At 34.1% G+C, this 12,440-nt stretch overlaps 5 protein-coding genes across 5 annotated transcripts; 4 read left to right on the forward strand and 1 right to left on the reverse strand.

The window, feature by feature from the left end:
* Positions 1-1,422: 1,422 nt before the first annotated feature.
* Positions 1,423-2,938, forward strand: LOC139853035 (auxin-responsive protein SAUR21-like). Its single transcript, XM_071842402.1, has one exon. It carries the CDS (start codon positions 2,442-2,444, stop codon positions 2,736-2,738), a length of 297 nt encoding a protein of 98 aa, XP_071698503.1. The 5' UTR covers positions 1,423-2,441; the 3' UTR covers positions 2,739-2,938.
* Positions 2,939-5,473: 2,535 nt separating this feature from the next.
* Positions 5,474-6,033, forward strand: LOC139855797 (auxin-responsive protein SAUR21-like). The gene has a single exon (XM_071845041.1). The coding sequence runs from the start codon at positions 5,553-5,555 to the stop codon at positions 5,850-5,852; it is 300 nt and encodes a 99-aa protein (XP_071701142.1). The 5' UTR covers positions 5,474-5,552; the 3' UTR covers positions 5,853-6,033.
* Positions 6,034-7,237: 1,204 nt separating this feature from the next.
* On the forward strand, positions 7,238-7,742 carry LOC139852149 (auxin-responsive protein SAUR21-like). The gene has a single exon (XM_071841377.1). It carries the CDS (start codon positions 7,317-7,319, stop codon positions 7,614-7,616), a length of 300 nt encoding a protein of 99 aa, XP_071697478.1. The 5' UTR covers positions 7,238-7,316; the 3' UTR covers positions 7,617-7,742.
* A 61-nt stretch (positions 7,743-7,803) lies between these two features.
* On the reverse strand, positions 7,804-11,349 carry LOC139851922 (F-box/FBD/LRR-repeat protein At1g13570-like). Its single transcript, XM_071841124.1, has 5 exons — positions 11,217-11,349; positions 8,813-9,479; positions 8,621-8,725; positions 8,347-8,511; positions 7,804-8,256 (listed from the first exon to the last, which is right to left on the reverse strand). The coding sequence occupies exons 1-5, from the start codon at positions 11,222-11,224 to the stop codon at positions 7,969-7,971; spliced, it is 1,233 nt and encodes a 410-aa protein (XP_071697225.1). The 5' UTR covers positions 11,225-11,349; the 3' UTR covers positions 7,804-7,968.
* LOC139852095 (auxin-responsive protein SAUR21-like) lies at positions 10,374-10,676 on the forward strand. The gene has a single exon (XM_071841318.1). The coding sequence runs from the start codon at positions 10,374-10,376 to the stop codon at positions 10,674-10,676; it is 303 nt and encodes a 100-aa protein (XP_071697419.1).
* Positions 11,350-12,440: the final 1,091 nt, after the last annotated feature.

Here is a 12,440-nt window from a genome sequence, read left to right on the forward strand (position 1 = left end):
CTAAACATAAGAATTGAAACGATTGACCCAAAGTCCCACCATTCAACCTGTTGACTTGTTTCTAAGGCGGCGGGTGTTCATGAGGGTAACCTCAAGGCTTAGGCTTGTTGTTTGGAGTGACATCATCGGTCATGTTATGCATTAAAACACCAAAGTTGGCGAGTTCTTCTTTGTAAGATAACTTTTTACCACCAAATTGGGAGCGGTTAGGAACACCATTTTTTGAAGAGGACGCGTTACCAACAACCTGATTAATTTCACTAGAGGTGTCAAACAAGCCAGATAAATTAGGGACATCATCAACCCAATTTGTAGCTTTATCTTTGGATTTTTTGACTTTATCATTGTAGAATTGGTTGGCCAAAAGGTTGCTATTATCGACGGGAACACAACGAGCTTTGATCTTTTCACAAGACTCTTTGCATTCATCACCATAACACTGATCATGTTGAATAATTTCAACGGGACAAGAAGAGTTGAGTTTAGAAGCAAATGACTTTTCTTTCATAAATAAAGAGGATACACCTGCATTATGATTGAAAGGAGAAGAGTCTTTTGGAGGATTATGGACGAGGGTAGGATAGTCATTTGAGTTGAGATTGAAAGGTACACCTTGGGCAGTTGAAAGTAACACATCCTCACACTCCAACTTGTCTTGTACTATACCCATGCTTTTTGACTTAAACAAAGCACATTTGATTTCCTTTTCTGATTCTCTTGTCTTTTCAAAGTTATTCATTTGTGCCTTAACTGCTTTTGAGGCCTTTTCCATGGAATAATGGACATCTTTTGGCAGAGGGTCTACATTGTGAATGTTTGACTTTTTTAGTGTTTGAAATTTAAACACTTCATCCATAACGGTAACTTCACCCTCCTCTGGAGTAGAATCAGTCGCCGGAGTTGGAGAATCTGGTACCTGAACAACCCCTTGATCTTTAAAATTCTGTTCGGCAAACACCCTTTGTGATTCAAACAACACTTCGTTGTATTCAGTGACGATATTATCGTCTACGGTTTCAATTAACTCCTCTTCAAAAACCTCTTCAACCCACAAATTGCACTTGAAAATATTAGCAACATTGGCTTGAACATATTGATTGATGGTGCCTGGTTCGCTTGTTTCAATAATAGCGTACAAAACATCGGGACGTTGAAGATTGTGGGACATGGAGTCGATATGCAATACTCTTCCAAAAGAACTAGCTGCTTCAATCGTGCAGTTTGAAGAACAACAGTCGAATGGAATCCCTTTAAATGCTAATTTTGTTATTCTACTGAATCTGTGTTTGTATTTTTCCATTGGAATGACCTCTAAAAATTCCAAATCGTTGAGAGAAGGACCCATTGTCATTCTTTTAAAACTATCATCATCTTGACATCGGACAATAAAGCCATAAGAACCCCACGTAGAAACAGCATCGATAGCGATAAACCTACTTTTAAGCCATTTGAATAACTTCAAAGCCTTGATGGGAGTTTTATCAACAACCAAAGCTGTTAAATTAAGACGATGGGTGGATTCTTGATTGAGTGACAGATTAATGACAGGTTCTGTTGTAGTATGTTTGAACCGATCGGGATATGATGCCTTAAAATTAGGAGCTATATTGGAGTTTAACTCTTTTTTGGCATATCCAATGTAGACATGCCTGTTGTTAATAAGTTTGCCATTCAATTCTTGCAAAACTTTTGCAGCTTGGTCTGCCGTTTCAAATTTGACGAAGGCGAAGGACCTATCTTGTTGCCAAGACATGCCTTCGATAGAACCATATCCACACATTACATTATAGATGGTTGTTGGGTTTGTAAATCTTGATAAACCACCCAAAAATAATGTAGATTTTTTTGGAAAAGTGGTTTTGGAATTGGACTGATTTGATGTGAAACTATGCTTGAACTTAGTGTTTGGAAAATGATGATTGATTGGTATTGAATTAGGGAAAGAGGGTTGAAATTTTGGAACTGAAGGTGGGTTTGAAAGTGGGGGTAATTGAGAGAGTTTGGAAGCCATATTTGTCTATTGTTTTCAATGAATAAAGATGTGTGATAGTTCGTAGAAGAAAGTAACCATGTGACATTGCTTTCTTATACTTCCATCACAATCAGTCATTAAATTTCCCTTTCTTATCCACCATATATTATGTGACACAAGGACCACAGTGTAATGTACAAATTAAAACCAGGCCATATATGTTCTTCTTCATAAGTGATTTTGTATTTTTCATCCTTCTAAAACCAAGTTGGAAGACAAAACCATGTGATTTTCCTATTCAACCATATGTCACTATCTATCTATCATCTAATGCCTAATTTCCCACTAGTATAACTTCTATATAAACCATTCAATATGCACTGCATTAACATAACTTCCTTACAAATCCTCACTACATCTTATTTTCATTAAGAACAAGCACCTTTCATCAGCCCTTTTAAGTAAAAAAATGGCTATTCGTATGCCTCGGATTATTCAAGCAAAACAAATTCTTAGAAGATCATTCTCAAACGGAAGCAACACATCGTCTATGAACATCCCAAAAGGCCATTTTGCTGTTTACGTTGGGGAACATGAGAAGAAGCGGTTTGTGGTACCTGTATCACTGTTAAGCCAACCTATGTTTCAAGAATTATTACATCAGGCTGAGGAAGAGTTCGGGTACAACCATCCAATGGGTGGCCTTACAATTCCATGTAGTGAAGACATGTTCACTGATCTTGCTTTCCGTTTAGGAGCACTATGAGTTGTATGCAACAGTTGGTCTATACCATCACAATTTTGTTAACAACTCACCGCTACGAACTATTAATCTTTGTAAATAGAAATTCTTGTCCCTTTTGTGTATATGTCGATTGAATGAATTACAACCTATTTCAGTTTCACTTAGTTCTATTTTGTGTTTTGTGCTTAGGACATACATAAATGACAAACTTATTTCACCTTTGGTTATTATATAAAAAAAAAAATACCAACTTCTTAACTTGAAATTCTGTCTTTGGACTGATACATCAGTAAGCATCTTATACACAAGTTTTAGACAAAATTACGCTCGTTGTCCCTGACTTGTATCCAACCTTCTCAGGTCATCCGTAAACTTTTTTTTTTTTTGCTGGCGTCGTCCTGAACTTGTACTTTGTAACTCAGGTTGTCCCTCCGTCTATATTCCGTCCAATTTTTCTGTTATCTCATCACATGTGCAAGACACATATATATACACATATATATATTTACACACATCTATGTATATATATATATATATATATACATACATACATGTGTGTAAATATATATATGTGTGTGTAAGACACATATATATATTTACACACATGTATGTGTATATATATATATATATATATATATATATATATATATATATATATATATATATATATATATATATATATATATATATATCAACGAATGAAAAGCGGATATGGCAAGCAATTGAATGGATAACGGGATATAGCATTTGGAAAAATAGAAACTTAAAGGTTTTCTCAAATGACAATTGGGCGTCACCAAAGATTATCAATGAAATTCAAACCCAATCGTTCGAGTGGATTAAAAACCGTTCTAACTTGCTATACATGGGTTGGCAACAATGGTTACTTCATCCGAGTAGTCTAAGCTTTCCTCGTGTTCACAATATTGATCCGGGTTAAATAGTCCGTGTGTATTAATATCGGATCAACATTAATGTATATGTATATAGTCTGTGTATAGTGTGTGATGTATGAATGTATATAGTGGGTGTGTTTGAGAAGCTATATGCTTCAAAAAGATTGTATTCTGTTGAGAGTTTTAATACAAAGTTGGCTTTTCAAAAAAAAAAAAATGTGTGTGTATATATATATATATATATATATATATATATATATATATATAGGTATTTTAGTCTTTCTATCAATTTTGTCTAAACTACATATATACATTGACATTAAAAATGTGGGCATAGATATAGATATATGTGACAATTCTTTTCATAAAATGTGTTAGTAAAACACAAATTACCACACTTTTTATAAGTGCCCCTATATATCGGCACTTTTCAATATGCCATGCAGTGAAGATGTGTCAGATGAAATTTTCTAGTGTGTCTACAAATCATGTTGCAACTTTCAAGAATAATATGGAGCAAGAACAATCTATTTATTAAGCTTCAGAAAGAACAATTTGAAACATGGTTCCTAACTTTGACCGACTAATCCACTAGGTCCAAGTCCACCTCGCTCAAACTCGAACAGGGTAAAACTTGAACAAACTTTACTGCAGTTTGTGTAACAGAGAGAAAATATTTCTGTTCACTTAAACTATGGATAATATTATTTATTTTTTGTAATCCCAACAATAACAATAATTGTGGAACATCAACTCAAAAATAATAGTATACGATATATTCTGTCAATATTTGGAGTTAGAGATTACATAACTTCGAGCTTGTGCTGAAATTATGATAGTAAACCATTAGCAGATTCAATAATTAAACTTCTACCGAAGAAGAATTATATTTGACTGATTCATTTAAAAATATACAAGAAGCAGAATGCTATTGTGAAATCTAAATGAAATTTAGGATACCATGCATGTAGTCCAAGTTTTAGCTACCTACCTTACTGAAACAGACAATGCCTTGCTAAAAACATGTATATGACTCTCAAAATTATGCCACTCAAAATACAAATTAACCAAAATATCTATATTGGTATTAGTTGGAAAGGCATGACATCGTAATGTATAGATTGATGCTTCAAAAATTAAGACAACACCATGTGATAATTGGTATGCACTCGTCTTAATTAACAACTAATTATAATGTTTAGACTTCTGACCATACAACTTCACGTCTATCGTTTTCATATGCCGAGTGAATACTGTAGTCCACAATCATACCTATCATTTTATGGTTGGATAAACTTGATGAGGGACCATGGTGTTGTGTAAAAATTGAAACCAGGCCATGGGTGTGTTTGAATGAAACTAACTGTAGCTGGAGCTTATAGCTGGAGCCGGAGCTTATGGACTAGAGCTGGAGCTGGAACTTATTTTTAAAGTTGATAGCTGGAGCTTATTATTTTTTATAAGTGTTTGGTAAACTAGCTGGAGTTTATTTTCTAGTTCATAAGCTCTACTTTTTTCATAAGCTACTAGAAGTAGCTTATTTTTCTAGAGCTTATGTCTTTCATAAGCTCTACTTTTTATGTCTACCAAACAAAGCTTATTACTTGAAGCTTATTAAAATCATAAGCTCAAGCTCCTATAAGCTCTCATAAGCTCCTCTACCAAACACACCCCATATGTTTTCCTTAATCAATACTGTGTAACTATTTGTATCATTATTATTGATAAAGCAAGTTGTAAGACCAAACCATGTGAGTTTGCTTTTCAACCATATGTCACCATCTATTATCTAATGCCTAATGCACTTTCTATATAAACCGTTCAATATGAACAACATAACCACAACATCCTTAAACATCCTCTACAACATCTTATTTTCACCAAAAAAACAAAGACTTAAAGAATTTTTCTCCCTTCATCAGCCTTTTCAAGTAGAAACATGGCCATTCGTATGCCTCGAATTATCCAAGCAAAGAAAATTCTAAGACGATCATTCTCAAATGGAAGCAACATGTCAACGCCTATAGACATCCCAAAAGGCTATTTTGCTGTATATGTTGGAGAACAAGAGAAAACACGATTTGTGGTACCTGTATCACTATTGAGTCAACCTATGTTTCAAGAATTACTACATTGGACAGAGGAAGAGTTCGGGTACAACCATCCAATGGGCGGACTCACGATTCCGTGTAGTGAAGAAATATTCACTGATCTTGCTTCTCGTTTGGGAGCGTTATGATTTGTATGCTACAGTCTGCTGTATGTTGCTAACACGAATTTGTTAACTACTAAACCATAGGAACTATTATAGGTTGTAATTAAATAGAGATCTTTGTTCCAGTTGTATAAACTTTGATTCAGGAACTATTTCATTTACATTGTATCCAATTTAGCCTTATGTGGGTCGTCCTTAAGAATGAAAAACCTATTTCACCTTCTATTGTTCTGTTAAAGACATAACCTTACATATTGAAGTATCTCTACATACTGATATGAGAATCTTAGTCATTATTTATCACCTATAATGAGCTTATAAAAGACTACACGGGTAAAGGCTGTTACAATTATCAACAAAAGAATTCAGTTAGTTAACTATTAAGTTCTGCTCTTATGTTCAATATTATAAGTGGTTATCTCTTATATAAACTTTTAGGACCATTCTAATCTTAACAGATAATGCATTCCTAATCCTATGAAGCTCACTATTTAAAAGTTAAGATGTGTGCTAAAATTGAGTTATAAAACCATTAGCATGTGAATAAGAAGTTTTACTCATAGGTCAGGACCTGTTATCAGTGAAGTGTATGCTAGTCATACACTTTAAATAATTTTACGAAATCATTCAGTTTTATATTAGCCAAAAACATGATATTCTGCTACATAGTAGTTCTTTAAAGGAAAAATAAATATTAAAGGTACAAAAAAAAAAATACTGATTTAGGTAGCCAAATTGGCATCGTTTCTCACATTCAGCGCTAATTCATTCAGTTTTATGAAATGCACCCTTAGTTTTATCAACAGAAAGGTAACATGCAACTGGATTATCAACCAAAATGATGGAGGTTCAACTTTTATGAATAAAAGAAGTAAAATTTGGATACTTACCTCTATGAATAAACACTTAGAGAATCATAATTTTGTTCATGCATATAAAATGATTTGCTGACTAGACTAGTTAGCATCTTTATCTAGAATACATGATTAAACACCATAAGTTATAAGACATCTCCAGCTATATTACCCAAAAATTCATGTTAGTTGGAAAGCATAGTCACATTCCCATTGAAGTAACAGGGACCATGATGTTGTTACTATTCATCTTCACATAATTACTTCCAATAAACTTGTACCATACAAATAATCCTCTATGTCTATCCTATTATATGTCCCATTAAAGATTTAAGGCCATAATGTCTTAGATTTATATTTATATGGTTGTTGACATGTAACATTATATGGTTGTTGACATGTAACATTATAATGGCATGCCAGTAGCAAGACACAACCACATGATCTTGCAATTATATGGTCTGTAAATGGTATCCCCATCAGTCATACAATACCTAATGCACCTTCTATATAAACCATTCAATATGCACAACAAAACCACAAGTCATTAAACATCCTATACTGCCCACTAAATTTCACCAACAAGGAATACTTTGAGATTTTTTCCCTTCAACAGCCTTTTCAAGCCAACAAAATGGCCATTTGTATGCCTCGGATTATTCAAGCAAAGAAAATTCTAAAACGATCATTCTCAAACGGATGCAGCACATCAACGACTATGAACATCCCAAAGGGCCATTTTGCTGTTTATGTTGGCGAACAAGAGAAAAAACGATTTGTGGTACATGTATCACTATTAAGTCAACCTACATTTCAAGAATTACTAAATCAAGCAGAGGAAGAAGTTGGGTACAACCATTCAATGGGTGGCCTAACAATTCCATGTAATGAAGACGTATTCACTGATGTTGCTTCTCATTTGGGCGCACTATGAGTTGGTATGTAGTAGTTACTCTATGTCATCTTTGTTATCACAGTTTTGATAGAAACTAACTTCATAGGAACTATTTTAGTTTGTATATAGAGAGACTTGTTCCAGATGTATAAACTTAAGTTCAATTGATTAAGAACTATTTTTAAGTTTCACTCTACTCTATCTAACGTTATGTGCTGCTTAGACATGAATCGCGTAACAAACTTATATAACCTTGTACTCTTTCTGGCAAATACATAACATCTAAAACTGAAGTCTGTGTACCTCACTAATTAAAACAAGATGTCAACTGCATTACTTTACTGCAACCCTGTTAAAGAAACTATCCGCTTGTGAACAAGAATTGATCTTCTTACTCATTTAAATGACGCCCAACCGTTATTTTTGCCGAACCTGATGCACGTGGGGAGTTTAGCAGTAATCTTGATATATTTGACAATTCATCATCAGTAACATCCTCACAAAGCCATATGCCAACCTTCTTGAGCATGGGAGATTTGGCCATAATTAGTTGTGCAAACTCCAAATGAAGCTTTAAGTCGAAGTCGATGATTCCATAAATCTCAAATTCACTCAGGTTCTTCAACCAAATATTTGAATACTTGTTAAGTGTGATCGGTTCATTTTCATCAGGTAGGTCCTACCGTAAATATAATAAATATTTCCTACATCAATATATTTTGGCATGAATTTGAAAACATAGAATTGAAGATGGACTTAATTGACTTACATATGAAATGAGAGTGAGTATCTTTAATTTCGGGGAGCATTGGATTAGACGGGAAAACGAAGGCAACCCAATGGAGTCAAGGAAAGACATGTCCTGTATATGCAAATTTTCAAGGCCAACTAACGACATTGGAAGCTCTTGTGAAAGTGAGTCTACGGAAAAACACTTGAACGATAGGCCAACCAAAACAAAGAGCAATTAGGCAAAGTAATAATAATCATTTTAAAAAGTAATAATAAAACTACATATCATGTAATGTAAATAATAAACTTACATGAAAAACTGAGCCAATATGCAGACTTTGAATAGCAGGCAAGCACTCAATAAGTTCAGTAATGGAGGATTTGTCATTGCCAAGAATATCATCTTCATTTAGATTCTGCAACAACTTACAACATTTAAATAAGTCATGAAAAATTAATCTGAACGCATACTATTATAGTCAAAAAGAAATTTATTTACTCACCAGAGTGAGGATCTCAAGTAACGGACAACTGGATAGTAGATGTAGAAGCGATTTTATAGAGATCTTTACATGGTGCAAAGATAAGTATGTCAGTCTAGGGAATCCATTAAAGGTTGTTGGTTGATGGTATATACAACCATAATCGAGGCAGAGATTCGTCAACTGGTGCAACGCGAAGAGAGACGACGGTAGCCTATACATGCTGTTTTCATTCAAGTTAAGCTGAAAGAGCTTAACAGTATCCCCCCTCCTTGACACAAGACGTATGATTTCGTCCAGCTCAACACAATCTTTGTCTGTGTTTGCAAAAAGATAGAACTCAAGTAACGGGCCATGATGCAATTTCAAACATTCCTTTATCGCTGTGAAAAACTTAAACATCCTAATCATCATTCTTGCTGGACATGAGAGGTCAAAGGATCGCTCCAAAATGGATAGTAGATCTGTACCAGCAGCAGTTGTTGATCCTTTGAACTCGTTCTTATAAAAACAGAGCACGGTAATCCTCGTCCAGTTGTACCTCCATTCCCTCGAGAGGACACTTGTCCTGACGGCAAGTTTGATCGGTAAAAGACAAAGGATAGTGTCTATTATGGGTGCAGGGAGAGAGCTGATTCGATCCAAACACAAATCTCCAGTATCATCCATATTTATAAACTCAAGAGACCTGAAAACATTAATATGCAATTACCCATAATTACCCAAATACATTTGGATTGTAATAATCGTATTGTAAGAAATCTTGTATTGCTAAAGCAAGGAAGTAATAATCTATATGTACATTAGGATAACACGTCCTCCAACTTTTTTACCCTTATCGCCACTAAATCACTAATTATACAAACTTATATTGGTTATTATGTGGAAACAGGGGTGAAAGGCAGGATTAGAAGTTGTGATGGCTGACCATAAGCAGCAGTATGTATCGTTACTTACTAAATTAATTAAGTTAGTAATATTAAGTAGTAAGAATATAAGCACATAAATTCTATATAATACAAGCATACACTAAATCAAAAGTAAATGAAAGAATTAAAAATAATTTTTTGAAGAGTAAAACTATCTTAAAATTGTGCTTTGTTTCAACATTAAGGATTTTAGGCAATGGGCTAAGATTCTATATATTTAGTTGGGCTAGTTGGGGGCCCAGCACAGGCTAACCCTCATTGATGGCTGGGCCTATGGGTGGAAACCCACAATGTCATACATGTACCTCAAACATCAAGACAATACCATGTGATTTAGTAATACTCTAAATTATTCACTACTTATTGCATTAACAACTCTGACCATACAATTTCACATCGGTTTTTTTTATTATTATTTGAGGAAAGATTATAATCCACACAAACATATATAATTTATGAATATCATTCAATCTTTGTTCTTTCTTGCAAGCCAGTAGAGAGATTCATGTGAGTTTTCTTCCTACCATAGAAGCCTCGATAAACCTATAAAAATAACCACAACTTTCTTAACAATCCTCTACAACATCTTAATTTTTACCACCAAGTAATACTTAAGATTATTCGCTCTTCATCAGCCTTTTTTAGGTTATAAAATGGCCATTCGTATGCCTAAAATTATTCAAGCAAAGAAAATTCTCATACGATCATTCTCAAACGGAAGCAACACACCAACATCTATACACATCCCAAAAAGCCATTTTGCTGTTTATGTTGGGGAACATGAAAAAACACGATTTGTAGTACCAGTATCACTATTAAGTCAACCTACATTTCAAGAATTACTACATCAAGCAGAGAAAGAATTCGGGTACAACCATCCAATGGGTGCCCTTACAGTTCCGTGTAGTGAAGACAGATTCAATGATCTTGCTTCTCGTTTGGGTGCATTATTATGAGTTATATACACAAATCTTTGCTACCATGATTTTGTTAACAACTCACCATTAGGAACTTTTGTAGATTGTAAATTTAGATATTAGTCAATTAATGTATATAATTCGACTTAAAAACTATTTCAAGCTCAATTTATTTATTCTTTTAACATGACAAGCATGAAAGACAAACTAATTTCACCTTCTACTAATTTTGCATTGATAAATGATAATAACTTCTCACCTTCATAAATCGATTATAGTGTAATAATTTTGGTCTCCCCCTTAATAATTATAGAACACTTAACGAAAATGAATAAATCAAACCTCAATTCCACTATTTGGAAAGGGTCAAATCATCAAACTACATAAAAACAAAAGGGTTTATGTGAAATGGGATGCGTCGTACAACATTCTACAACCCTAAAGACTGAAGTTACAAACTTGAAACAAAAGACAGTAAAGCTCTTTTTGAAAAAGAAAAAAAAAATCATTACATTAAAGAAATCAAAAGATACAAGTTACAAATAATATGTTGAAATTGTAATGATAAGGTTAACTTACTTGATCATTCGTCGCTGTAATGTAAAGATGGCGGGGTGATTTGTCAGGCCTGCGGCTAGGGCTCAGATATGGATTCACTTCGGAGCTAAAACTAGTCGGAGGTTGCTGGGGGCTAAAAATGGGTGGGTTGAATAGGTGAACCAGAGGGACCTCGACTATAAAGAAAACAAACAAGAGGGATGTGGAAGTTGTAGAAAAGTTTTGATTAGTGACGGATACAGAATTTTTTCAACGGGTGTAATATTTTTTAGTTAAAAAGTTTAGATAAACACATTACTTTTTTTTTTTTTTTTTTTTTTTTTTAAGGCAAAACACGCACATCATTCTTTGATCCATCTACATTTTTATTTTATGAATTCACAATTATACTCCTAAATTAATCTAGATAGTTTAAACTTATATTGTTATTCGAAGTATAATTAAGGGTATAATAGTAAATTAAGTGTAGATAGATCAAAAAGTGATGTGTGAAGATCACCTCGCGTTATATTATTATTTAACGAAACATCGTTAAATTAGGGAGTGTGTAAGGTACGTAACAGGATCAAACTAGTTCGGTTTGATTATGTACCGATTCTCAATTTGTAGAAGAAAATATAATTAAGGGTATAATAGTAAATTAAGTGTAGATATATCAATAAGTGATGTGTGAAGATCACCTCGCGTTATATTATTATTTAACGAAACATCGTTAAATTAGGGAGTGTGTAAGGTACGTAACAGGATCAAACTAGTTCGGTTTGATTATCTACCGATTCTCAATTTGTAGAAGAAAGTCGGACCGGTGACCGAACCATATATTATTGGTTCGGTTCGGAAGATTCAGTGATTTTTTGGTATTTTTTATTGGCTTTGGTTCGGTTTGGTCCGAAAGCGAAAACCAAAAATACATCAAACTTTGGACGAAGAACCGGACCGAATAAACTCGCTTCTGTTCAGGAACGGTACGGTCTTCGTGTTTTTTTGGTTTTTACCGTGGAACAAGCATAAAGTAATCCTTAGGGTTCGGTTTACACTTGATCAACAAAAGATGAGATTTAAGGGTCATTCGAGTTTAACTTTCTGGTCCAGTGCACCGTGAATAACCCAATGTGAAATTATGATCTCAGGCGGGGTGGTTAAACGTCGAATCACCATCATCAGGATAGCCGGTATTGATGGCTCAAGAGTGGTATTAGGGTTTATGTTCATGGAACCATACCTATAACCGTTAATTGAAGCTTA

Source organism: Rutidosis leptorrhynchoides, chromosome 6 (assembly GCF_046630445.1).
Source record: "Rutidosis leptorrhynchoides isolate AG116_Rl617_1_P2 chromosome 6, CSIRO_AGI_Rlap_v1, whole genome shotgun sequence".
NCBI classification, from domain to species: domain Eukaryota; kingdom Viridiplantae; phylum Streptophyta; class Magnoliopsida; order Asterales; family Asteraceae; genus Rutidosis; species Rutidosis leptorrhynchoides.